Source organism: Theropithecus gelada, chromosome 9 (assembly GCF_003255815.1).
Source record: "Theropithecus gelada isolate Dixy chromosome 9, Tgel_1.0, whole genome shotgun sequence".
Classification (NCBI taxonomy): domain Eukaryota; kingdom Metazoa; phylum Chordata; class Mammalia; order Primates; family Cercopithecidae; genus Theropithecus; species Theropithecus gelada.
Genome location: NC_037677.1, coordinates 24852215 through 24878975, shown reverse-complemented (window position 1 = coordinate 24878975; position 26761 = coordinate 24852215). Strand labels below are relative to the sequence as shown.

The 26761-nt window shown below is 43.3% G+C and overlaps 1 protein-coding gene across 3 annotated transcripts in view; it reads right to left on the bottom strand.

The window, feature by feature from the left end:
• The window catches only part of PRTFDC1 (phosphoribosyl transferase domain containing 1), a 111127-nt gene extending 85179 nt beyond the window's left edge, over positions 1 to 25948 (bottom strand). The window contains exons 1-3 of one of the 3 annotated variants that reach the window (XM_025397690.1): positions 25920 to 25948; positions 15112 to 15218; positions 10287 to 10470 (exon numbers count right to left, since the gene is read on the bottom strand). In XM_025397690.1, the coding sequence (XP_025253475.1) occupies positions 10287 to 10470; positions 15112 to 15215 (288 nt within the window). In that variant the 5' untranslated portion in view covers positions 15216 to 15218; positions 25920 to 25948. Of the gene's footprint in view, positions 1 to 10286; positions 10471 to 15111; positions 15219 to 25224; positions 25605 to 25919 lie in introns of those variants that run through there. The other 2 variants (XM_025397692.1, XM_025397691.1) reach the window with 2 other exon arrangements.
• Between the last annotated feature and the right edge of the window lie 813 nt (positions 25949 to 26761).

Here is a 26761-nt window from a genome sequence, read left to right as displayed (position 1 = left end):
AAAAAAAAAAAAAAAAAAAAAAATTTTAGACACTAACATGGAAAAAATCTGTAGCTTCAAAGGAAATATCCAACTGTTTGCAAAAGAGTATTGAAGTGACATTGCAGGACCCAAGATTGTTTTTTTTTTTTTGAGACAGTCTCACTCTGTCCCCAGACTATAGTGCAGTGGTGCCATCTTGGCTCACTGCAACCTCTACCTCCCGGGTTCAAGGGATTCTCCTGCCTCAGCCTCCCAAGTAGCTGTGACTACAGGCGCATGCCACCACACCCAGCTAATTTTTGTATTTTTAGTAGAGGCGAGGTTTCACCATGTTGGCCAGGATGGTCTCGATCTCTTGACCCTGTGATCTGCCTGCCTTGGCCTCCCAAAGTGCTGGGATTACAGGCATGAGCCACTGCGCCTGGCACAGGACTCAAGATTTTTAAATGACCAAAGAGTAAAGACAATGTTTTCTGTTATATTTCAGCTATTCGAACACTTGCAAATAAGATTACTGAAAAAGAGGAGGAGCTACCAATTTTCACTAACACCAAGTTACACATTTTTTGTTATATTATAATATGTCCCAAATCAAGATGCATCTTACATACAATCCATGTCAAGTCATGGCTTAATTTAGAGCATTTTTTATTTCATAGTGGTACATAAAGTAACAATCTATGATGTCTTTAGATTTAAAGAAATATGGTAAGTTTTAGAATTTTTTTGGTCTCTCATCTTCCTTCTTCTATTCCTTTATTTTCTTCTACTTTCCTATTTCTTTATTTTTCTTCTCCATTTTTACTAAAAACATATATGTGTGTGTGCATGTGTACCTATAAACCTGCTTTGGACCCATCTAACACCCCCAAAAACTGAGGAACTCTTCTCCTATCTTCAAAGAATTGGAGTCTTTTTTCCTCACCCGAAGCCCAAGGTGAGACTCTGCTAAAAACAGATTTCCTGTCTCAAAAAGAAAAGGAGGCTTTCTTTTTCTTTTTTCTCTTAAGATGGTGTCTTGCTCTGTCACCCAGGCTGGAGTGCAGTGGCGTGAACTCAGCTCACTGCAACCTCCACCTCCCGGGTTCAAGTGATTTTATTGCCTCAGCCTCCCGAGTAGCTGGGATTACACGTGCACACCACCACACCCAGCTAATTTTTGTATTTTTAGTAGAGATGGGGCTTCAACATGTTGGCCAGGCTGGCCTCGAACTCCTGACCTCAGATAATCAGCCCACCTCGGCCTCCCAAAGTGCTGGGATTACAGGTGTGAGTCACTGTGCCCAGCCAAGAAAAGGAGGCTTTCGGCTGAGCGTGGTGGCTCACACCTGTAATCCTAGCACTTTGGGAGGCCGAGACAGGCAGATCACGAGGTCAGGAGATCGAGACCATCCTGGCTAACATGGTGAAATGCTGTCTCTACTAAAAATACAAAAAATTACCCGGGCGTGGTGGTGGGCGCCTATAGTCCCAGCTACTCAGGAGGCTGAGGCAGGAGAATGGTGTGAACCCAGGAGGCGGAGCTTGCAGTGAGTCCAGATCGTGCCCCTGCACTCCAGCCTGGGTGACAGAGCGAGACTCTGCCTCAAGAAAAAAAAAAAGAAGAAAAGGAGGCTTTCAATTCCAGACACCCTTGCTACTTGGAAACAGTTCAGCAAAAGTTCACCTTAGTATAGGGTGAAGACTACTCACTAAAACTGAAGACACTGGACCTGGCTTATCCATTCTGTTCCCGTTCCTCACTAGCACAGATAACAAGAGCTGACTGATTTAAACCCTTTGTTCTGAACTGTGGGAATGAGAGAGAAAAAATGTATTTAGCGTTTCTCTTCCCTCAAGGGAGCAGGTTTGTGGCTAACCCTTAGCTCTAATGAGCTTCTTTAATACGAACGCCAGCTTCCCCAGGGGCCCACATCCCCTGCGTGGCAAATCTCTCAGCCCTACTGTGGTTACGCTGTGAGTTGTATTTGAGCTCCAAAAAATCTCTTGGTGTTGCCAACATGCAGGGATTATTCATACAAAGCAGGGCACATTCAAACAACATGGGGCGGGATCTAGGGCAACTGTGGCCTGCCTAAAATAAAATTCATCCTCAATTTTTAAAGCCTTGAAGTTGTAGTTTGAAGACTGTACTTTGTGCAGAGGTTAGCTAACCAAATTGGTGGAAAACAATGAGATCAGAATGTTGCACCTCTGAATTACACTTTATCCTCACATTGGATTGCATATAAATTAATGAGCTTTTAAACCAGGGCAACATTTGAGAGGGAATAAAGGGGAGAAACTTGGCAAATAATGCATCCACATACAAAAAAGCTGTCTAAAAAGTCACTTGCTGGCACCTAACAATACTTCCCTCAAATCCTCCTGTTTCTTCACTCAAAGTCCCTTAGAATAGATATCCCAAAAGGCCTCCCACTTCTACCCTGATAGAGCTTTCTCAAAACACACTAAATCTGATTGCAGTCCTAGCTATTTGGGAAGTTGAGGCAGGAGGATCATTTGATCCCAGGGAGGTTGAAGTTGTAGTGAGCTATGACCACACAGCCTGCATAATGGAGCGAGACCCTGCCTCTAAACACACACACACACACACACACACACACACGCAGTCGGGTATCTCAAGGGGCTGCTGAATTATGCCTGTTTCTCTTCAATTCGAGTCTCTATAAGCTCAGGAGTTAGTATGAAGCCTGAAGCTCAAGGTTCTTTCTGAATTTTTCTGGATTTGGCCTCCCAAAAGCAGCAAGCAAGCTTTAAGTGAATCCAGAGAACAAGCAGGTAGAGTGAAAATTGATGTCTTGTGGAATATCTCCACGGTGCAGGGCAGAAAGAGGAAAAGAAAAGCATAGTGTTCCATAATTTACAGAAAAACCCAGTGTTAATATTAATATTCATTTTCTTAGAAGGTACTTCTTCATAGCTTATTAATTCAACATATAAAACATTTCAGAAAAAAAAGCAGGCAATTGTCTATTTATGGATATTGTCATTCTTCCAGCAATTATAAAAGCTGGCTTAGTTGGGTTAGGTAAACGTCAAAATAAAGCTCAAGAAAAAATAATGCTGATTCATTTGGTCAAATGTTCTTCCTTTTAGCCTAATTTATCTCAACACATCTCTAGGGAGACTGTACGCTCCAGTGGTCACAATCTTGGGCTCTGGCGTCGAACTGAGATTTAAATACTAGATCCACCACTTACATGCTGCTTGACCTTGGGCATGTTACTGAACATCTCAGGTCTCCGTTTCATTATCTGTCATACAAATATAATAAGGCTACCTGTTTCTTATTTTGTGTCTACTATTGAATTAATCAAGTTTGGAGTTTCCTTTATTCCTTTTCGTCCTCTTTACTGGCTGAAAAGTTATAAATAACGTTCCTATTTTTTCAGTGATCACTCTTAAGAGGTGCTGTTCAGAGAAATACAAAAGGAAAAGGCATGAGAAATTAGAAAGAAATAGTGGTATTTAATTTGACAGGGATTACAATGGTGATAGTTTCAGCAATATCAAATATATTCTGGGCCATAGAATAAGCCTCAAAAAATTTAAAAGAATTGGAATCATACAAAATATAGTTTCTGCAACAGAATTCACCTGGAAACAATGCAGGAATTATCTATAGAAAATCCCCCAAATACTTGAAAATCAAACCACATGGGACAACCAATGAGTGAAAGAGAAAATTAGAAAATAGTATGAATTGAATGAAAATGAACACAATATATCAAAATGTATAGAGGTAACTAAAGAAGTACTTAAAGGAAAACTTACAGCATTATATGTTTGTATTAGAAAATAAAATCTCAAACCTATGACTCAACTTTCATTTTATGAAACTAGGAAAATAAAAGAAAATTAACCCCAAAACAAACAGAAGGAAGGAAATGACATAAAAGCATAAATCAATAAAACGCAAAACATTAACACAAAAGAGACAATCAAGGAAGCAACAAATTGGTTCTTTGAAAGAATAAAAAAAATTGAAAAACCTTTAGGCATACTGGTGAAGAAAAGGAAAGAGACAGAAGATACAATTTAATAATATCAGGAATAAAAGAGAGGCATTAAAGGTAATAAGGGAATATTATAAACAACTTTACGTCCAGAAATGTAAAAACTTAGATAAAATGGCAGATGCCTTGAAAGACACAAACTATTAAAGTTCACTCAAGAAAACTATTAGCCTGAATACTCCTGTATCTACTAAATCAATTTAATTCCAATTAAAAAAATCTTCTGACAAAGAAAACTCCATGTCAAGATGGTTCTACTGTTGAATTCTACCAAATACCACAGATGAATTAGTACTAATTCTACACAAACTCTTCTGAAAAAAAGATGAGGAGAAAATACTTCCCAATTTATTTTATGAGACAAATATAAGCCTGATACCAGAACCAGAAAAAGGCATTACAAGAAAAAAACAAAAAAACAAAAACAAAAAGCCATGGTTTAATATCCTCCAAGCACTTAAATGTAAAATTCCTCAAAAAAATTAGCAAGTTGAATCCAGCAATATATGAAAAGGATAATATGTCATTATACTATATTAATGGAAAGGTAGTGCAACATAAGAAAACCAATCAATGTATTTTACCATATCAACATATCTAGAAAAAACACTGATGATATTCATTCATAATTTTTTAAGAAAATACCAAAAAACCACTTGGAAAACTAGGAATAGAAGGAACTTCCTTAACCTGATAAAGAACATCTTGTAAAAACCAACAGTCAGTATTATGCTGATTGAAAACAAGGCAAGGATGTTTTCTTCCACCATTCTTATTCAGGAGTGTACAGCAGGTCCTAACTGGCACGATCATGCAATAAAAAGAAATACAAGGTCTATAAGTATAAAGGAATAAGCAAAATCATCTCTATTTAAAGAAGAAATTATTATCTTCATAGAAAACCCACAAGAATCTATGAAAAAGCTATTAGAACTCATAAGTGAGTTTCATAAGTCATAGGATTCAATATGCAAAATTAATAGTATTTCTAAATATTATCCATAAATAATTGGAACTTGAAATTCAAAGAAAAACTTACTGAATATAATAGGATCAAAATCATTAAATATGTAAGTATATATCTAACCAAATATGTCTAAGATCTGACACTTGAAAACTAGGAAACACTGAAATAAGATCTAAATAAATTAGGAGATACACCGTGTTTGTGGAATGGAAGACTAAATAGTGTTACAATGTCAATCCCCCCAAATTGATCTATAGATTCAAAGCAATCTTGATGAAATTCGAACGTGTTATTTTGTAGAAATCAGCTACATGATCTTAAAATTTATAAGGAAAGACAAAGAACAAGAATAGCCAAGAACAAAGTTGGAGGACACATACTACTTAATTTACAGAGTTATTATAAAGTTACAGTAATCAAAGCAGTGACAACGTAGATGAACAGATCTGATAGTGTCCAGAAATAGACCCACATACACATATAAAGTAGGCTGATTTTCATGAGAAGACCAAAAGCAATTCCATGGAAAAGGATCGTCTTTTTGGCAAATAATCCTGGAATAATCAAACACTTCATGCAAAACTGAAAAGAAAAGGAATTGCAATCCATACTTTATATCATAGTAAAAAATTAGCATGACATGTCTCATAGACCTAAATTTAAATCTAAAACTATGAAACTTTCTTTTTTTTTTTTAAAAGGAGAAAATCTTTGTGATCTTGAGCCAGGCAGATTTCTTAGGTACACCAAAAGCATGATCCACAGAAGGAAACACTAGATTAACTGGACTTAAAAAAAAAAATTAATTATGCTTTTTGAAAAACAAAACGAAAAAATCTCACTGACTGGAAAATATATCAAAACACATATCTAATAAAAAATTCATGGCCAATATAAAACTCTCAAACACAATAATAAGAAATCAACCCAATTTTTTAAACGGGTAAGATAGTTGAAAAAACACTTCATCAGAAAAGTTATATGAATAGCAAACCAACAAATGTAACTATGTTCAAATCATTATTTATTAGGGAAATGCAAATTAAAACCACAATGTGATACCATCACCTATTAGAACAGGTAAAATCAAGAAAAAAATAAGGAAAAACTGATAATACTAAGTGCTATTGAAAATATGGAGTAACAGGAACTGTCACATATTGCTGGCAGGAATTCAAAATGATTCAATCCTTTGGGAAACGTTGGCATTTTTTTTTTTTTTTTTTTTTTGAGATGGAGTCTCATTCTGTTGCCCAGGCTGGAGTGCAGTGGCACGATCTCGGCTCACTGCAACCTCTGCCTTCCAGGTTCAAGTGATTCTCCTGCCTCAGCCTCTTGAGTAGCTAGGATTACAGGTGTGTGCCACCACGCCTGGCTAATTTTTGTATTTTTAGTAAAGATGGGGTTTCACCATGTTGACCAAGCTGGTCTTGAACTCCTGACCTCAGGTGATCCACCCACCTCGGCCTGCCAAAGTGCTAGGATTACAGGCATGAGCCACTGCACCTGGCCAGGTAATTTCTTTTTTTTTTTTTTTTTTTGAGACGGAGTTTCGCTCTATCGCCCAGGCTGGAGTGCAGTGGCCAGATCTCAGCTCACTACAAGCTCTGCCTCCCGGGTTCACGCCATTCTCCTGCCTCAGCCTCCCAAGTAGCTGGGACTACAGGCGCCCGTCACCACGCCCGGCTAGTTTTTTTTTTTTTGTACTTTTTAGTAGAGACGGGGTTTCACCATATTAACCAGGATGGTCTCGATCTCCTGACCTCGTGATCCGCCCGTCTCGGCCTCCCAAAGTGCTGGGATTACAGGCTTGAGCCACCGCGCCCGGCCGGTAATTTCTTATATACATTCATCATATGACCTTCCATCTTGCCTCTAAATAGTTACTTAAGGGAAGTGAAGTCATAAGTACACAAATACCTGCACGTGAATATCTATAGCAGCTTTACTTCTAATTGCTCCAAAATAGAAACAACTCAAATATCCTTCAGCTGATGAATGGACTAACAAACTGCACTCTATCTATATAATCAAATTCTACTGGACACACACACACACACAAAAAAAAAAAAAAAGAAGAAGAAAAGAAGAAGGGAGGAGGAGGAGGAGGAGAACTACTGATACTGTAAACCAAAAATAAAATTCTAAGTCCCCCAACCATGGGGAATGGACCCCTCCTCTCAGCAAGGGCATTCCAAAGTTAACCTGAAAAACTTGTTCAGGCCATGATGGGAAGAAGCAGCCAGACATGCCTCATGTTGCCCTCCTCCCTTTAGGAATTGCTGACAGAATAGACCCCTTAGGTCTGATAAGAAACATTTACAATCTATTCTCTCTGAAGCCTGCTACCTGAAGGCTTCATCTGCATGATTAAACCTTGGCCTCCTCCACAACCCCTTATCATAATCCAGACATTCTTTTCTATTGATGATGACCCTTGCAACCAATTGCCAATCAGAAAATCTTTTAATCTACCCATGATCTGGAGGCCGCCACTTCCAGTTGTCCCAGATATCCAGACCGAACCAATGTACACCGTACATGTATTCATGGATAACTTCTGTCTCCCTAAAATGTGTAAAACCAAGTTGTGCACTGATCACCTTGGACGCATGTTCTCAGGATCTCCTGAGGGCTGTGTCACAGGCTACTTGTCACTCATATTTGGCTCAGAGTAAACCTGTTGAAATATTTTACAGTTTGACTCTTTTCATTGACAACACACACAATATGGATGAATGCACTATGTTATGATTTATGGATTTACTAAAGCTACATGATATATGATTACATTTATAAGACATTCTGGAAACGGCAAAACTTTAGGTAAAGAAAACGTATCTGTGGTTTCCAGGGCTTGGGAGTTTAGGAGGTTGACTATGAAGGACACAAGGGCATTCTTTGTGTTGTTAAGGAAACTGTTCTATATCTTGACTGTGGTGATTTACATGATTATATACATTTGTTGAACTTCACTGAGCTCTAAAAAGGATGGATGTTACTGCATGTAAATGATAGCTCAATAAACCTAACTTTAATTTTTAAGAAAATGTTAACAGGTTTTTAAAATGCTGCTAACCAGAGACAAATATAATAAGGGTCAGGGCCAAGTGAATGAGAAAAATCTGGTAAGAAGGAAGCACAGGGATTTAACCCAGAATGAAGAGAATCTAAAGAGAGAAAAAATTCTCAGGAGAAGATAAAACCAAGAAATTAGAGCTAAGATGTCTTCAAAAACCAGCTTCACTCTGGCCTGAGAGGTCATCAGGAAAACACAGAGTATCTTAAGAAATCAGAACTAATTTCCCGCTGCTCTAGAACTGAGCCAACTGAGAGTCACATAAGGAATGTGGAAGACAGATTGGTGGCCCTGAAGTACATGGTCCCCTGGTGTACACACCCTGCATAATCCTCTCCACTTGAGTGTGGGTAAGACTTATAAAGGTGGCGGGAATTCGCATCAAAGATTAGATGACTAGTCAGGAGATTTTGAGTTCATCAAAAGGCAGGTTGCCTGGGTGAACATGATCTAATCAGGTGAGCTTTAAAAGAAGGGCTAAGATTATTCCATCAGACTTGAAGAAGCCAACAGCTAATGGTATTGTGAACGATCTGTGTGTAACTGAAGCAAACACCTGAGGACAACCCCTAGGAGTGGAGAGTCTACCAACTGCAGCCTATAGTCAACAAGGAAATGGGAACTGAGCTTGCCAACAGTCAGTGACCTTGAAAGCCTCAGATGATGTCAAAATCCCAACTAACACATTGATTTCGTCCCTGTAAGGTTCTGAGCAGAAAACCTAGCTACACCATGCCCAGATTTCTGACCTACAGAAACTTTAAGATAATACATGTGTCTGTTGGTTTAAGCCACTACGTTTGTGGTGAGTTTGCCACACAGCAATAGAAGGCCAATTCAAAGAGTGATTCATGAATTAAAATGCGTCAAGTTAGTTTAGTCAATGAGAATATTTTCATGGTTTGACTCCAAGGGCTCTTCACCCAATAGTAAGTTATTTTTAATGTTTTACTATGCATTAAATCAGAAAGCATCAAAGAAGTTAACATCATAGAGGGAGGAGGAGGGAGACTAAGGAAACAACAGCTTTTTTTTTTTTTTTTTTTGGCAAGGGTTTCATTGTCATCCAGGCTAGAGTGCAACGGTGCCATCAGAGCTCACTGCAGCCTCTGTCTCCTGGGCTCAAGTGATCCTCCCACTTCAACCTCTTGAGTACCTGGGACCATAGGCACATGCCACCACACTCAGCTAATTTTAAAAATTTTCTTTTTGTATAGACAGGGTCTCACTATGTTGCCCAGGCTGGTCTCGAACTCCTGGCCTCAGGGGATCCTTCTGCCCTTGGCCTCCCCAAGTGTTGGGATTATACACATGAGCCACTGCATCTGGTTAGGAAACATCTTTGGAGAATAATTTCATTAATTCTGCCCAGTGGTGGCCACAGAAAGCCAGGATTAATGGAGTAAACTGGTGGAGAGGCCTTCTGCTGGAGCTTCCTGGCCTTGTTTCCTCACACCTGGCAATGTGCTGTCCCTACAGCCTTTTCTTCTTTAGTTCCAGGCCACAACTGCAGCCACCCAGGTACTAAGACTCCTCTCTGGGCTAGACACCCTCCCACAGGTCCCCAGGACCCACAGTGACATCCAGAGTAGAAACAACAAATCAGTGTTCACACTGACCGCACTCAGTTGTGGGGCTGGGCACCAGGATATAACCATTCACTTTATCACCATAAAAGAAAGCACAAATCATTACTGCAGAGTCCTCCCATATATGTGAAAATACAGAGACGGTCCCCACCCCACACCCTAAATAATATCGTTCGAATTCTTATGTTAGGTTGCAGTATTCTTGCAAATTAAAAAAAAATTACCCTGGCTGGGTGCAGTGGCTCACACCTGTAATCCCAGCACTTTGGGAGGCTGAGGCTGGTGGATCACGAGGTCAGGAGATTCAGACCTTCCTGGTTAACATGGTGAAACCCCTGTCTCTACTAAAAATACAAAAAATCAGCCGGGCACGGTGGAGGATGCCTGTAGTCCCAGCTACTCAGGAGGCTGAGGCAGGAGAATGGCGTGAACCCAGGAGGCGGAGCTTGCAGTGAGTCGAGATCGTGCCACTGTACTCCAGCCTAGGCGACAGAGTGAGACTCTGTCTCAAAAAAAAAAAAAAAAACCACCCTTCATTTTCATCTCCATTTTTTAAAATTGCACTCTTCATTTTCATAACATTATTGATTCTTTTATCCTAAAGCATTGTTAAATCGAAATATCATAAAACGGAACTTGCAATAACTTACCCTGTAACTTTTTAGTCTGATGAAATCAACCTTCATAGAGACAAATCGATCTGAATTTCGGCTGATGTTCTTAAGGTGTTCTACGAGATCAGCACAGAATTTGTAACCTCCTTTAAGCACACACAGGACCATGATGTCACTATATCCTATGTCTTTCATAATATCCTTGGCCAGCCGCTCAATTCTGAAAGAAGGATAAAACATATATTAAGGCACAACTACTTCTGAGTATTTATGTTGCTTTAATAAAAATGCATGATGTATTATTGTACATATTCGATTACTCAGGGGAATGTGGAGAAAAGCTTGGGACACAGAAACCCGCAGATAGAAAAGCTTTGTTAAGGTTGAACATAAGGTGTTCAAAATATACGTCTTCTTTTTCTTTTTTTTTTTTTTAAGATGGAGTCTCACTGTGTTGCCCAGGCTGTAGTGCAGTGACACGATCTTGACTCACTGCAACCTCCACCTACTGGGTTCAAGCGATTCTCCCGCCTCACCCTCCCAAGTGGCTGGGATTACAGGCGCCCACCACCATACCCAGCTAATTTTTGTATTTTTAGTAGAGACAGGGTTTTGCCATGTTGGCCAGGCTGGTCTCTAACTCCTGACCTCAGGTGACCTGGCCACCTCGGCTTCCCAAAGTGCTGGGATTACAGGCATGAGCCACTGCGCCTGGCAGTATTTAGTGAATTCTAAAGAAGACATATGATCATAAAAAATGTACATCAGAATATCTGGCATGCTCCTTAAAAAGGAACACTTGGGCCAAGAGTGGTGGCTCACACCTGTAATCCCAGCACTTTGGGAAGCCAAGACGGGCGGATCACTTAAGCACAGGAGTTCGAGACCAGCCTGGCCAGCATGGTGAAACCCCGTCTCTACTAAAAATACAAAAATTAGCTGGACATTGTGGCGGGTGCCTGTAATCCCAGCTACTCAGGAAACTGAGGCAGAGGAATCGCTTGAACCAAGGAGGCAGAGGTTGCAGTGAGCTGAAATTGCACCACTGCACTCCAGCCTGCACGATGGAGCAAGTCTCCATCTCAAAAAAAAAAAAAAAAGGAACATTTGTTTCCAACATGATGAAGTAAGGAGGTGAACACATCCTCTCCAGAAAAGCAACTAGAAAACTGGTCAAAACTGCCAAAAACAACCATCTCATCATGTTGAAAATCAACCAAAGGCACACAACAAACTGAGAAGCATTTGATTTTGAAAACACTGAACACTGGGTGGAAACAGCATGAATCTGGGGCATTCTTGTGTGGGGATGCTTTTATCATCCGTCCCCGCCCCCATCCCCAGCTTTGTTGTTCAAACAGGTAGTTCCATCCAGGTGGTGCATGGCCACAGGGAGCTCAACTGATTGGGAACACTGTAAGCTAAAATGGTCACCTTGGTGGCAGGGCTCCATTATCATGAGGTGCAGTCCCCACTGAACAGTGAACTGGCAGGCTGACTGGGGATTTGATAGAAAGTTCCAGGGAGGAGGTTAGACAGTCATAGAAGAGGGGCACACAATAAGTTCTTCATGCATCTCGATTGACCAGAGGCTGTACATAAGCACAGCAAAGCGAGTTCAAGCCACCCACACATCCCTGGACAATGGAGGCTGTGTACATGTGTGGAGAAGGCACAAGAAAGCTCCGGGGAAAGTAAAAGTCAGAAAGATTTGAAAATGGTTGGAAATTTGAATCTACTTTCAAGCCCCCATGCACCCCCATCAGCAGAGACTGGCAGACTTACTGGCTTGACGTATTTGAGCACAACTTCTAACCAATTGAAGGCCAAACACTACTATTCAGACACAGGGCGATCCCTAGTAAGTGGGGCTTAAAAATAAAAACAGGAGAAAAATAAACCTCACAGACATCAGAAGTCACACAGTGAGGTGGGCGGATCTCTTGAGGTCAGGAGTTCGAGATCAGCCTGGCCAACATGGTGAAACCCATCTCTACTAAAAATACAAAAATTAGCTGGGTGTGGTGGTGTGCACCTGTAATCCCAGCTACTCGGGAGGCTGAGGCAGGAGAATCACTTGAACCCAGGAGGCGGAGGTTGCAGTGAGCGAGACTGTGCTATTGCACTCCAGTCTGGGCGACAAGAGTGAAACTCTGTCTCAAAAAAAAAAAAAAAAAGTAGAATTTCACAGAGTGGAAGACAAAAAAAAGGAAACAATAACAGCAATGAATAGAAAATAGGGTACTAAACTGATTATATCAATACTCATTTTAAATATGAATGGTCTAAATATAGCAATTAAAAGACAGACTGTCAGGGTGGATTCAAAAAAGATCTAACTCTATATTGCCTACAAAAAACTCACTTTATGGCTTACACTTGTAATCCCAGCACTTTGGGAGGCCGGGGCAGGCAGATCCCTTCAGGTCAGGAGATCAAGACCATCCTGACCAACATCATGAAACCCCATCTCTACTAAAAATACAAAACATTAACCAGGTGTGGTGGTGCATGCTTGTAATCCCAGCTACTTGGGAGACTGAGGCAGGAGGATCGCTTGAACCCAGGAGTTGGAAGTTACAGTGAGCCAAGATTGCGGCACTGCACGCCAGCCGGGGTGACAGAGTGAGACTCTATCTAAAAAAAAAAAAAAAAAAGAAACTCACTTTAAATATAAATATAAAAACACAGATAGATTAAAAGTAAAGGGATGGAGAAAGACATGCTATGCTAACAATAATCAAAAGAAAGTTGGAATAGCTATTTTAATTTCAGACAGAGCAGACTTCTGAGTAAGGAATATGCAGGGATAAAGAGCATCATTACACAATAATAAGGAGGTCAATTCTGAAAAGAGACATAATTCCCAATATGTATGCTCCTAACAACAAAGTGTCAAAAACCTAATAGAACTGCAAGGAGAAACAGGCAAATCCACTATTTGGAGACTTTAACATCCCCTCTATCAGTAATTGACAGATCCAATAGTCAGAGAATCAGTAAGCATATAGCTGAACTGAGAAGCGCCATCAACTGACTGGATCTAATTAATCTAATTAACACATATACAATACTTCACCCCACAATAGCAGGATATACATCCTTCTTAAAAGATACCAGTAAGAAAATAATAAGACAAGCCATAGGTTGGGAGTAAATATTTGCAAATCATATATCTGATAAAGGACTATTATCCAAAATATATAAAGAACTCTTACAGTTCAATAAGAAGACAGTTGAATTTAAAAATTGGCAAAAGACTCGAAAAGACCTCTCTCCAAAGAAGACATATGAATAGCTAACAAGTATACTAATGATTAGGAAAACACAAATTAAAACCATGGTGAGATACCATTAGACAGCCACAAGAATGGCTGTAATCAAAAAGACAGACAATATTAAATGTTGGCAAGTATGTGGAAAAACTGAAACCTTCATACGCTGCTGGTGGCAATGTAACAATGCAATGCAGCCACTTTGGAAAATAACTGGCAGCTTCTTACACTTACCAGAAAACCCAGAATTCCATGTTGAGAAGTCCATCCAAGAGAAATGAAAAGATATGTCCACACAAAACTTATATGTGAATTTTTTTTTTTTTTGAGATGGAGTCTGGCTCTGTCACCCAGGCTGGAGAGCAGTGGTGCGATCTCGGTTCAATGCAAGCTCCGCCTCCCAGGTTCACGCCATTCTCCTGCCTCAGCCTCCCGAGTAGCTGCGACTACAGGCCTGTGCTACTATGCCTGACTAATGTTTTTTATTTTTTTGTAGAGATGGGTTCTCACTACATTGCCCAGACTGGTCTCAAACTCCTGGCTCAAACAATCCTCTTGCCTCGGCCTCCCAAAGTGCTGGGATTATAGGAACAAGCCACTGCACCCAGCCCTATAAATTACATCTTAATTTTTTTTTTTTTTTTTGAGACAAGATCTCACTATTTGAGACTACCCCAGGTTAGTCTCAAATTTTTGGGCTCAAGTGATCCCCCCATTTCAGCCTCCGGAGTAGCCTGGATTACAGGTGCATGCCATAGCCCCTGGCTTATAAATTTATTTTAAAGGTGAAGACGGACATTCTTGGGCCCCACTCTAGAATATCGATTTGAAATTTCTAGACATAAAGCTTAAGAATATGCATTTTAACAAGTTCACTGGAGGATTCTCTTGTACAAAGAAAAGGCTTGGGGTAACCCTACCCAGGAGTCAATCATGTTCTGACTGATTTTAAATTAATTTAAAATTAGAAAATTCAGGTAAGAAATGCAAGAAGTTGTTTAAATTAGGAGCTTCCCAAACTGGTGTTAAGGGAAATCTCTTCTGAGCTTTATAAATAGGTAAACTGAGTACAGAGTCTCCCTTTACACAGAAATGGTTGGTTTAATTGTTAAAGTCAAGCAGGTTTCTTTTCTTTCTTCTTCTTTACTTTTGGCTGGAATTTCCATATTTTTAATATGCTAATGTTTGTTTTGATTTGTCAACTGAGAGACAAAAATATGGGAGATACAAAAACAAAATTTCCAAAGTTTATTTGATCACGGAACTGTCCCCCCTCTGTGAGGGTGGTTGGGACTTCTATGCCACGGAAAAGCCATCTTAGGACATTGTTATTTTGAGGCTGTTACTTATAGTAGCTTATGTATGTATATCCTTCTTACCATATTACCATACCGCCTGAACAAATGTCCAGGTAAACCGTTCGGTTTAAGCATACATTCATTTTATTTCAAATTCACTGCCCTATATAAAAGTTTTCTCTACCATTATAAAAAGGAGCTCAGGAATAGGGTCCTAAAAAGTGGGATTCACACAAGTGTGGGCCAGCCCAATGCAGGACCCAGATTGACACAGGAAATCACACTCACCTGTCCACAATGATGCCATGAGGGATGAGGACATATTCCAAGTCTCCGTAATAGTGCTGTGGGTACGTGAATAAATTCAAGTCATACCCTGGCCAATCGTCCATAATCTGCAAATCAAATTATTTTGGTTATGGTATTTTTTCATCAGAAATTTCTGTTTAAAACATAACAAGAGAGTATCATTTGAAAGCAGAATTCCCTCAACGTATGAAAAGTTGAGTGGAACAAGGTTGTTTCCACAACTTGATACAAGGCTTAGTACTAAAGAGAATGGAGCACTCCATTCCCAACTATTGGCATCATAAAATATTCGTTTTGTTTTGTTTTGTTTTCTTGGAGACTTTGAGACAAGAGTCTTTCTCTGTCACCCAGACTGGAGTGCAGTGGGGTGATCTCAGCTCACTGCAACCTCTGTCTCCCAGGTTCAAGCAATTCTCCTGCCTCAGCCTCCTGAGGAGCTGGGACTACAGACATGTGCCACTATGCCCAGCTAATTTTTGTATTTTCAGTGGAGATGGGGTTTTGCCATATTGGCAAAAGACCAGTGGTCTTGAACTCCTGATCTCAAGTGATCTGCCTGCCTCGGCTTCCTAAAGTGCTAGTTTACAGGCATGAGCCACCACGCCTGGCCTATCATACAATAAAAATATGAAGTCAGTGTTTTATAGCTGACCCAACAGTATTATTTATGAATGCATATGTGTAATATATAATTTGTCTCCAAATTATATAATTATCATAAATATATTATAATAAATAACATATTTATAATTCTAAAATACATACAGTATCATTATTATATTATTATACATACTACTACATTTCTATTTATTGTACGTGCCTCATCTGCCTGGAAAAGATTTCTTATTAAAAGTATGTATCTCCTGGGATCAGAGCAGACCCAAACTTTTGAGTGTCTAGTCACTACAGTAAAGACTTTAAAACGACGTACTATGTTGGACACTTAAACTGTCCTATTAGAAACTGATGGTCCAGAAAATTGGCCTATTCACATAGTGGATGGACTGATTGTAAGTCTCTCTCTTGCTTAGGACTTGATGTACTAGTTTTATGGTCAGAATAGTAAAGAGGTGGGGGAGAAAGGGAAGGGGAAGGTGGAGTTACTTTTACTCTAGGAACATCAAGAAAAGATGTAACAATGAAATGTTATGCACTCAAATCATACTCTAGCTGTATACCAGTTTCCCATTCTTTTTTTTTTTCTTTTTCTTTCTGGGACAGGGTCCCGCACTGTCACCCAGGCTGGAGTGCAGTGGTGTGATCTCTGCTCACTGCAACCCTGCCTCCCAGGTTCAACTGATCCTCCAGCCTCAGTCCCCTGAGTAGCTGGTGTGTGCCACCATGCCCAGCTAATTTTTATGTGTTTTTTGTAGAGATGGGATTTTGCCAGGTTGCCCAGGCTGGTCTTGAGCTCCTGGACTCAAGCCATCTGCCTGCCTTAGCCTCCCAAAGTGCTGGGATTACAGGTGTTGTCCAGCACACCCAGCCTCAGTTTCCCATTCTTTACTCAGTCCTGTACACTTTTGACTCCTCTGTCCAGCTTTGAGCTTCTGAGGCCTTTCACAGTGCAGACCCACCCTAATTTCCCAGCCCAACTCCCTACATCTTTGCTTCTTGCCTTCAGAATGGTTTGCAGTCAAGTCAGGATCCTTCCCAGCTCTGGGTTTCATTCACTCATTTGCCGTGCACCCCTTCATTCTCTCTCCCCCTTTCCTCCTCTACCTCTGTATTCCGAACTCAGAAGCCCAGGTCACACCCCACTTCTTCATGGAGAGCTTGCTGACTGCCCCCAGCCTCTGATCTGCTTTCCCAAATTCCTGGTGCCCCTGGTAGCTCTCTGTCCTACCCAAGGCTCCCATGCAGGATCCTTGAGAAGGCTCCTGTCCCTTGGAATTGTCACTGACTCCTTTCTTTCATCCCCCTCAGGCAACACAGTAGAAAACTATATCTTCAATTCCCTCAAAATTTATCCAGGACCACCTCTCAGCACCTCCACTGCTATTCCCCTACCCCCAGGCCAGTCCACTGCCACCATCATTTCTCCCAGGACTGTCCTAGGAGCCACTACAATTGTCTCCCTGCCTCCACTTTGCAGCCCCTCCACATGGAAGCAGACGTGCTCCTTTAAAAATGCACATCATAGCCAGGTACAGTGGCTCATGCCTGTAATCCCAGCACTTGAGAGGCCAAGGCGGGAAGACCCCTTGAGGCCAGGAGTTAGAAATCAGCATGGGCAACACAGCAAGATCCTGTCTCTGCAAAAAAATTAAAAAATTACCCTGGCAAGGTGGCATGTGCCTGTAGTCTGAGCTACTCCGGAGGCTAAGGTAGGAGGATCACTTGAGCCCAGGAGTTAGAGGCTGCAGTGAGCTATGAGTGCCACTGCACTCCAGCCTGGGTGACAGAGCAAGACTTTGCCTCTCAAAAAATAAAAATAGACAAAGGACATCCTATCATGGCAGCCTTCTGCTTAGATTTTTTTTCAAGGGCTTATCATTTTACTCTGAGTAAAGGCCAGAGTCCTCACTGTGGCTCACCGGGGGTTACCTGTCTGACTCATTCCTGGCACTCTTCCTCTTCCCTCTGCTTCAGCCGCTGTTCTCTTGCAAGTCCTCTGATCTGCCAATCACGCCCCTGCCTCCCGAGTTTTGCACTGGCACCTCCTCTTGCCTGCAACACTCTTCCTCCAGATTTTCCACATGGCTGTCCTCTACTTCTTTCAAGTCTCCATTCAATGTCACCTCTGCAGAAAGGCCTTCCCTGACCTTCATAGCCTGTTTTACCACTGAATGACGTGTGTGTGCATGGGTGTGTTCTGTCGGAACCTGAGCTCCTTCTGGCGGAGACTTTTTCTGATTCATTGTTCAATCCCTCAGTGCCCAGAATGCTGATCTGGAATACGGTAAGTGCTCAAAAATGTTAAATGAATGAATGGATGACACAGTCTCCATCCTCCGGCTATCTGAAAACCTGAACTCCAGCCTGAACTCTCAGTTTGTCTCCTTGTGATAAAGAGCACCACTGTTCAAGGTTCTGGAGATTCCAGTGTGTCATATCCAGTGGCTGACTGGTGGCCAAATGATGTATATCACCTATGTTACTTTTTAAGAGACAGACTCTCCTTCTGTTGCCTAAACTGGAGTGGAAGGTCACAATCATAACTCACTGCAGCCTCAAACTTTTAGGCTCAAGCGATCCTCCCACCTCAGCCCCCCAAGTAGCTGGAGATACGGAGCGCACAATGATGCTCAGTTTATTTTCTTTGATTTTTTTGCAGAGATGAGGTCTTGCTATGTTGCTCAGGCTGGTCTCAAACTCCTGGCCTGAAGGGATCCTCCCACCTTGGCATCCCAAAACACTAGGATTATAAGTGTGAGCCACCAAGCCCAGTCAATCTGCATATTTGAAAAGTGTCTCATTTGCTCTTCCTCTACCATCAAACTGGCTGGTGGGACTGCTGGATTTGCACCAAGCTCCTCCAGCTGCCACCCTGAGAACTCCTTGTACCTGCTATAACCTCTAACACCACAGCAGCTGGCCAGAGTCTAGACTACCAGCTGTACATGAGGAGACTCCAGGAGAGCCTCTGGCAGGCCACAGCAAAGACCAGACCAGGAGAACCCTGACTGGCCCCAGGCCCCAGGGGGCTCACCCAGGTGTACAGCACTTTCTGGATCCCCTTTCAGACCACATATACTATCTACCCCACTTTCTGGAGCCCCTCCACCAGTGGCACTATTAACAGGTGGTCTTCTGAATCCATTCCTCCAACCACATCAATCCTTTACTGCCCCCTGCTCTGGTTGAATCTCGGAGAATACTCTCCACTCCACGTTCAAGAGTTTGGCTCTGACACTTATTACTGTGATGTTAGGGAGATGACTTACCCTCTCTGCAATCCAGTGTCCCCTTGCTTTAAATAAGACACAATAAAACCTATGGATAGGGTTATTGTAAGGATAATATACTTAGAATACCTGGAGCACTGCATGGTGTATAACACACGATGTTTGACACATGGTGCCAAAAAAAGGAAAGAGACTAAAAGTGCCAAAAATGAATGCCAAAAATAGGAAAAGATGATAAGAAAATGACAAATGAAACAAACCTATAGACTAAAACTGTAACATGGATCCATAGCCCAGAGGCAGCACAGAGTACTGTGTTAAGAGCATGGACGTGGAAGTCTCACATACCTGGGACAAGTCTGCCAGCCATGAGGCCTTGGGCATATTAAACTTTCTAAGTCTTAGTGTATTCATCTATGAAATGGAGTTAGTGCCTGCCTCATATGGCCATGGTGAGCATTAAATAAGATAATGAATGTAAGACTCGTATCAGTATCTGGTCTACAGTACTTATGCAATAAATGCTGATCATTTAGATGAACTGAAACATTAAACATTTAACAACAAATTATATGTGTTAATTCATCTAAAGAAGTGCCTCAAACCTATATACCGGTCTTATTATCTTAGTTAAAACTATACATTTGAGGCCTGGCACACTGGCTCATGCCTGTAATACCAACACTTTGGGAGGCTGAAGTGGGAGGATCACTTGAGCCCAGGAGTGCGAGACCAGCCTGGGCAATATACCCCATCTTTACAAAAAAGAAAAAGAAATTGGTCTGGCGTGATGGCATGTGCCTGTAGTTTCAGTTACTTGGGAAGCTGAGGCGGGAGGATTGCTTGAGCCTAGGAGGTCAAGGCTGTAGTAAACCATGATCGTGTCACTGCACTCCAGCCTGGGCAGCAAAGTGAGACTGTCTCAAGAAAACAAAACAAAAAGTATAAAAGTAAAAAATATATTTCTCTAAAACTGTTCTATAATCCAAATTGGCCATTATTTTCAATTAATCTGAAATAGTGAGTTTTCATTGTTGAGATGAAAGTCAATTCAAGATGATGGAAATACTGGTTTATGCTTTGTTAATTTCAATGGTGCATGCAAATTCTGTTGTAAATAAATTGAAACCTGTAGGAATGGAGGTTGCTATGAACTGTAGATAATTGTTATTCACGTGTTTTTTAAAAAATCAAAACCAGAGTCTGTAGATAGTTTCAGTATCACAGATAATATGCTCTAAGTGTATTCAGCACAATGCTTTCTCTGTTCAAAACAGCAAAACATAGCCAAGCTGGGGGAAGTGACAAACCCATGAACTGAGTCATTTTATGCAACATCCAAATCCCAGAACTCATTCTGATTCTCTTTTTCGCACTGAAGATGCACTGAAAACTTTGTAAGTCATTAAGAATACTTTTTTTTGTGCTTAGACTATTTTTTGCATTATTTTTCTCCCTGAGGGAGAAAACACATATAAGAAGCTAATCTCTACTCTTCTCCCCCGCTGAGCTCCACAGATTGACCCCGCTCTCTCCTTCAGGCCATAGCTCTCATCTGTCCTCCACCAGCAAGAGAAAGGGGGCCTCGTCCCTTCATTCTAATTCAAAGAATCCCAGACAGGAGTTCTGGGATTCCTGTCCCAGCCCCAGAGCCAGGGAGGGAGGTACCCTGGGAAGGGCCTCACCTCAAAACCACACATCTTGAAAAGTGGGGACAAGTGGTTTGCTAAAAGATTCCCAGGTTCTGCTCACAGAGGAACAAAGGAAGTTCGACAGGCCAACCACCTCGTATCCACATGCCTTCCTCTTCTGTGGTGGGTTTGCCCCTCCGAAGGCAAACTCATTACCACCTAGTAGAGCTGTGCTTTTGATGGAGCTATACCTGATTACTTATCTCTGCTACTGCCATATTTTCACTGGGGGTGATGGGAAGCCAGCCATAACAGAAACACAACAATCATTTCAGCTTTTGCTCTTCTCCTGATTCCTACCAAACTCACTTAGGTAAGTACTAATGATGGCTCCCTTGATAATCCATTGGCGAAAACCAAACCAGACAAAAACAAACAAACAAACAAACAAAAACATGTCTAATAACCCAATCCCCAAAAGCCAGGTGGATAGAGAAGATCTTTCTCTCTCCCTGAGAAGTAACAAAGAGGTATCAACCAGGAATCTGGTGACTTTATTAGCTCCAGATCAAATGGCAAGCCAACCCCGAGCAAAATTTCTCACCTTAGGATCTACCTCTCTTGTGTGGCAATTAGCATTTGCTACCATTTATTGTTAATGGTATAAATGTCCCACCTCCCCAGTTCAACTGAAAGCCATTGATAGGCAAGAGCCATCTTAAATCTCTTAATATTCCCTTCTCTTGCACAAACTTTACTTCTCGTTTCATGCTTATAACATCTGACTCTACATCCCTTGCCATCTTTATCAACAAATTTCTACCGACTCAGAATTTTCTTCTCTACCTCATTCCTGGACAATTCCTTGGGTGATTTACTCCAATACCTACCTTGACAATCCTTCCAACAACTTCATCTTGTAGCTCCTCCACCAGCTCAAACTACATACCTAGCTCAAACCACATCTTTATTCCCCATTTAGCAATATATTCACATAGCCACACCAGTCCTACAGACAGCCCCAACCCCGAAGTTCCATCCTGGAATCACAGTTTCCTATGTAGCATAGTGATTGAAAGCTGGTTCAAATCCTGCTACTGCCATTTGCTACTTATATGACCTGGGTGATTTACTTAATCTCTCAGTGCCTCAGTTTCCTCCTCTGTAAAATGGGGAGTATGCTAGACCTCCCTTACAGATTTGTGCTCAAGAAATGCTTGCTATTATTACCTGCCCTCTGCCCCTTTTTTGAGACAGGGTCTCACTCTGATGCCCAGGCTGGAAGGCAGTGGCGCGACCATGGCTCATTGCAGCCTTGATTTCCTGGGCTCAGGTGCTTCTCCCACCTCAGCCTCCACAGTAGCTGGGACTACAGGCATGCACCACCACGCCCAGCTAATTTTTGTATTTTTTGTAGAGAGAGGGTTGGCTGCCCAGGCTGGTCTCGAACTCCTGGGCTAAAGTGATTCACCCACCTCGGCCTCCCAAAGTGCTAGGATTACAGGTGTGAGCCACCACTCCCAGCCACCTGCCCCTTTTGAAAACTGGTACTAATTTGATATTTTGTATCCCATCCATGAGAGCATTCTATTCTCCCAGTAAACTCACCCTCTCCAGCTTTCCCTTCCCTCCTGCCTTACCTGCCATGAGTTGCCTTCTACCAGCAGCTTCGATTGACTCTGAAATTGCCTGCTTATATCCAACTCGAGGTTAATCTAATTATTCCAAGTTCTACTGGAGAAAAGGATGTAAATGCAGGGACTATCTCCATTATACATGGACTATTTCCCACCTTGGTGGGCTCTCATACAAGCACCAAGCCCCATGGCAGCTGGTCCAGTTTATACTCATTTTTTTGTTTTTATTTTATTTTTACTTTATTTTATTTTATTGAGAAGGAGTTTCACTCTTGTTGCCTAGGCTGGAGTGCAATGGAACAGTCTCGGCTTGCTGCAACCTCCACCTCCCGGGTTCAGGCAATTCTCCTGCTTCAGCCTCCCGAGTAGCTGTGATTACAGGCATGCACTACCATGCCCAGCTAATTTTGTATTTTTAGTAGCAGCGAGGTTTCACAATGTTGGTCAGGATTTTATTGAACTCCTGACCTCAGGTGATCCACCCACCTTGGCCTTCCAAAGTGCTGGGATTACAGGTATGAGCTACCTCACCTGGCCCTCTATTCTCTTTATACCTCTCTCACTACCTCTTTGCATCTTTCAAAAAATCATCTTGCTTCCAGGAGGACCTCTGTTGACACCAATAGACTGGGCTATTTACAATGTTCTCTCACTTGTTTCTTAGACTTCAACAATTTACCTACTCTATCAGTGCATCTAGATCCACCTTATTCTTTTCTACAAGTATCTAGTATGTTATGGTAGTACAAGTTGAGTATGCCTCATCCAAAATGCTTGGGACCAGATGTGTTTCCAATTTCTGATTTTTTTTTTTCTTTGGATTTTGGAATATGTGCATTATACTTCCTGGTTGAGCATCCCTAATCTGAAAATCCGAAATCCAAAATGCTCCAGCCAGTATTTCCTTTCAGCATCATGTTGGCGCACAGAAAGTGTCAGATTTGGGGGCATTTTGGATTTTGGATTTTTGGATTAGGGATGCTCAACTTGTACTATATTTTAACTGTTCTACCAATGGAGTGGTTGTTTAAAAGATTCTCCCTACTAATGACTTTGTAATTGTTAAATACAGTGGCTGTTTTCCATCTTGGTATCCAACTTGCTGTCCCTGTAGCATCTGACACTTCTGATGACCTCGTGACAATGCTCCGTTCCCAAGGCACCCATCACCCTGCCTGCCCTCCCACCCTTCAGCGTTCTTTCTCGGTTCCTTCAACTGGCTTCTCCCCCACAGGCAGCCTCCTACATTTGGGACTTTCCAGGCTTCCATCCTTAACAGTTGCTTTAATTGTTTTTTCCACATTCACTGAGCATTCCTGAACATTAAATATTATTCTTTCTGCTGATTTCCAAATCTCTCCAATCGCTCTCCTGAATTCCAAATGTGAATTTCAAATTGCCTACAGTGCAGCCCGATCTGTGGGCCTTACAGGCACTGCAGACTCAATTTGTCCACAATGAACTTAATGATTGCCCTTTTTGCCTTTTAGTCTCCCTCCCATCCATCACACCGCTAGGCTTGCCCCTCCTCCTGGGGCAACTGGAATGGTTTTTGTAAAAGCATAAATCGGATACAATGATTCTTTTGCATTTGATACGCGGGTCTCCGCCTGCAGTCCACATGGCTACTCCTGTGTACCCTTCAGATCTTAGCTCAAAGGTCACCGCAGAGAGGTTGCCCTGACCACCTGAGCAAAAGCATCACTCCCCGCTTCTCCTCCAATTACCCTCTATCCTGTTGCCCTCCTCCTATTGCACATCTCTATTGGAAATTTTCTCTATTTGTTTACACACTGCTTGCCTGTGTCTTCTCTAGAACGCAAGCTCATGAAGACAAGGCCTTTGTCTTTTGCACCCCAGAGCCTACAACACCTTCTGCAACCCAGCAGGACAATCAACTTGTGGAATGAATAAATAAATCAACTCCTCATCCTTTAAGAAGGAAAGGGCCTGCTGTTAAATTAAGCACTGAGCCCCACATTTCAACCTGACCGGTTCTGTCTGAGTGTGTTTCCCTCCCCAGCCCACTAACTTTAGTTCAGGCCATTCATATTCATAAACAGATTATCTGTGAATGACAAGCTGATCCCTGGAAAGAGATGGCAAGTTAGCTCCACCCACCATCCTCACCACCATTGAGTTTCACACTGAACTTGACACAAGTTATAACCACCACCTTCTAGGAAAACCACTTCTCAGGGAGCAGGGAGGACGTGGCCACAAGGTCAAGAACGGATTAGATCCTAGCACACTGAGAGATGGGTACCCTCTGGCAGACACCGCCAGGAGGCTCAGTTCTGGGAAACCAGCATCCCACACCCTCCCATCCGGACACACTGCTAGATATTTTACATGCATCCTCCCAATTCGCTCCAGAGCCCAGCCTGCTGTTGCTGCCTTTTACAGACAAACCATGGGTCCCGCAGGAGCGTGTCCCAGAGCTCCTGCAGAGGCCTCCACTGCCAGAGAGCCCCCCAACCTGGGTACCAAAGGCTTCAGAGCTCAAGCTCTGTCAACTTGAGCTACTTCATTTCCTAGCTGCCTTCAAAACCCCTCAGTGCCCTTTTTAAAAACAAAACTTGAAGCCCGCTCTGGAAGAGGAGGCCCAGGAAGAAGGAGGCCTACAGAGCAGCACGCGGGTGTCTTGGCCCGGCCGGCTCCCAGAAGCTGCTCCCCGTGGCTCGCGGGGATGGGGACGGCTGGGCGCCGGCGGGACGCTGCAGGAGCGGGTTACCGGCCGGAGGACGCGGGGGGACGCTGGGAACTCGGGGTAAAGGGACGGGACTCGGCGTTTCCTCAGATTGGGGGCGGGGAGAGGAGGCCAGGGTCTGAGGATGGAAGCGATCCCCGCCAGGAGGGAGAACAAAGCGGTGGCCCGCTTTCTCTCCCGACGCACGGCAGGCATTTAATCTACAAGCAGGGTGCCAGGGAGGGAGGGGAGGGGGGCGAGCCCCCAAATCGGGAGTTTGCATTTACCACGACGCCTCGCCCGTAGTCTGGCGCCTCCTCGCTGCTCCCGGCCATGTTTCTCCCGGGGAACGCGGGAAGGGAAGACGGCGCGGGAAGGAGCTGGGAGGGCGAAGGCCGCGTGGGGGAAGGGACTTGGGGATGGGGACCCGGCCGCCCCGCCCCGCCCCGGGCCCGCCGGCTGGAAGCAGCGGCCTGGCGCGGATCCAGGGCCCCGGCGCGGCGCCCCCTCCCCTGGCGAGGCCGCGGGGGCGCGGGGAGCAGCTGCCAAGCCGCGACCGCTCCCCGTGAGCGCGGGCCCCGGGCGCGTCCCTCGCGGCCACCGCTGTCGCCGCCGCCGCCTGCCGGATGGTCGCCTGCAGCCCCCGGCCTCGCCGCCAGGCCCCGCGGGGACTCAGGAGCACGAGGCAGCCCGCGGCAGGAAGAGAACGTGTCCCCCAGGCCCCTGCTTCCCACATCCACCGTCCTAGCCCTCGGGCTAACAATCTCCTTGACTCTTCCCTGCCAGATTTCATGCACGCGATTGTCCCAAGCAGAAGCGTGAAAGAGCCTGCGAGCCGGCGTGCTCTTGGAGGATGGGCAAGTGTCCTGGATGTGTTTTCAAACCCTGGAGCCGCCACCCACCTCTCTCCACCTCCCCTCACCTCCCTCCACCTCCCCTCACTTCCCTCCACCTCCTCTCACCTCCCTCCACCTCCTCTCACCTCCCTCCACCTTCCTCCGCCTTTCTCTGCCTTCCTCCCACCTCCCTCATCCCAGGGCCTGGAGCTGGAAAGATTACACTCGATTGCTTTTAGGGTGGCCCAGATCTGCAGGGATCAGATCTGGGCTTTCAGGATCCGGCCTTTCGGCCTTTGGTCAACTGCATTCAGGGGAGGAGGGGGAGAGATTTTTTCACATTCTCTGCTTTACCAGTTTTGCAAGAACATCTGGTCAGATTGTAATTGTTCCAGGTTGCAGCTTTATTAAAGCAGTCACTCTCTTCTGATTAGAAATCCTTCTCGTATGAGTCTGTTGTTCATTTCAACCCCTCTCACATCCCTGTGCTCCAGTTCTTTGTCCACTCCTGCAGGGTCCTGCTTTTTCTGGGTGTATCTTCATTCCCCAGGTCCCTGACATCTCATCAGCATCTTCATTCACTCAACCCAATTCGGGTTGAAGGCCTGAATCCAAGAGAACTGAACACAGTTTTCCTGATGCAGGAAATCTCTTTTGTTCATCTTCGGATTCTGGCACACAGAGGGGAGAGGAATGCTGATTTTGCCTAGTTTAAAGGGAAAATAGTTATCAATCGGTTAATGACGTTCTAGATTGGAAAAATATTAGTCATTCAGACTTGGCGCCCTGGTCCTGCTCAGCAGGGCTGGCTCTTCGTGTCGTTTCTAAGCGCCAGTGCCTTGGAGGGTGCAGCTCCAGAGATCCTGAAATCAGGCATCTGCTTGGGAACTGCCTTACAAAAATGAGGGGTGTTGTTTCCCAGCGCACAGGTAAACATTTCTCTTAGTAATTGTCAGAGGGTGTTGTTTTGAGCCATTTTTGTAGTCTG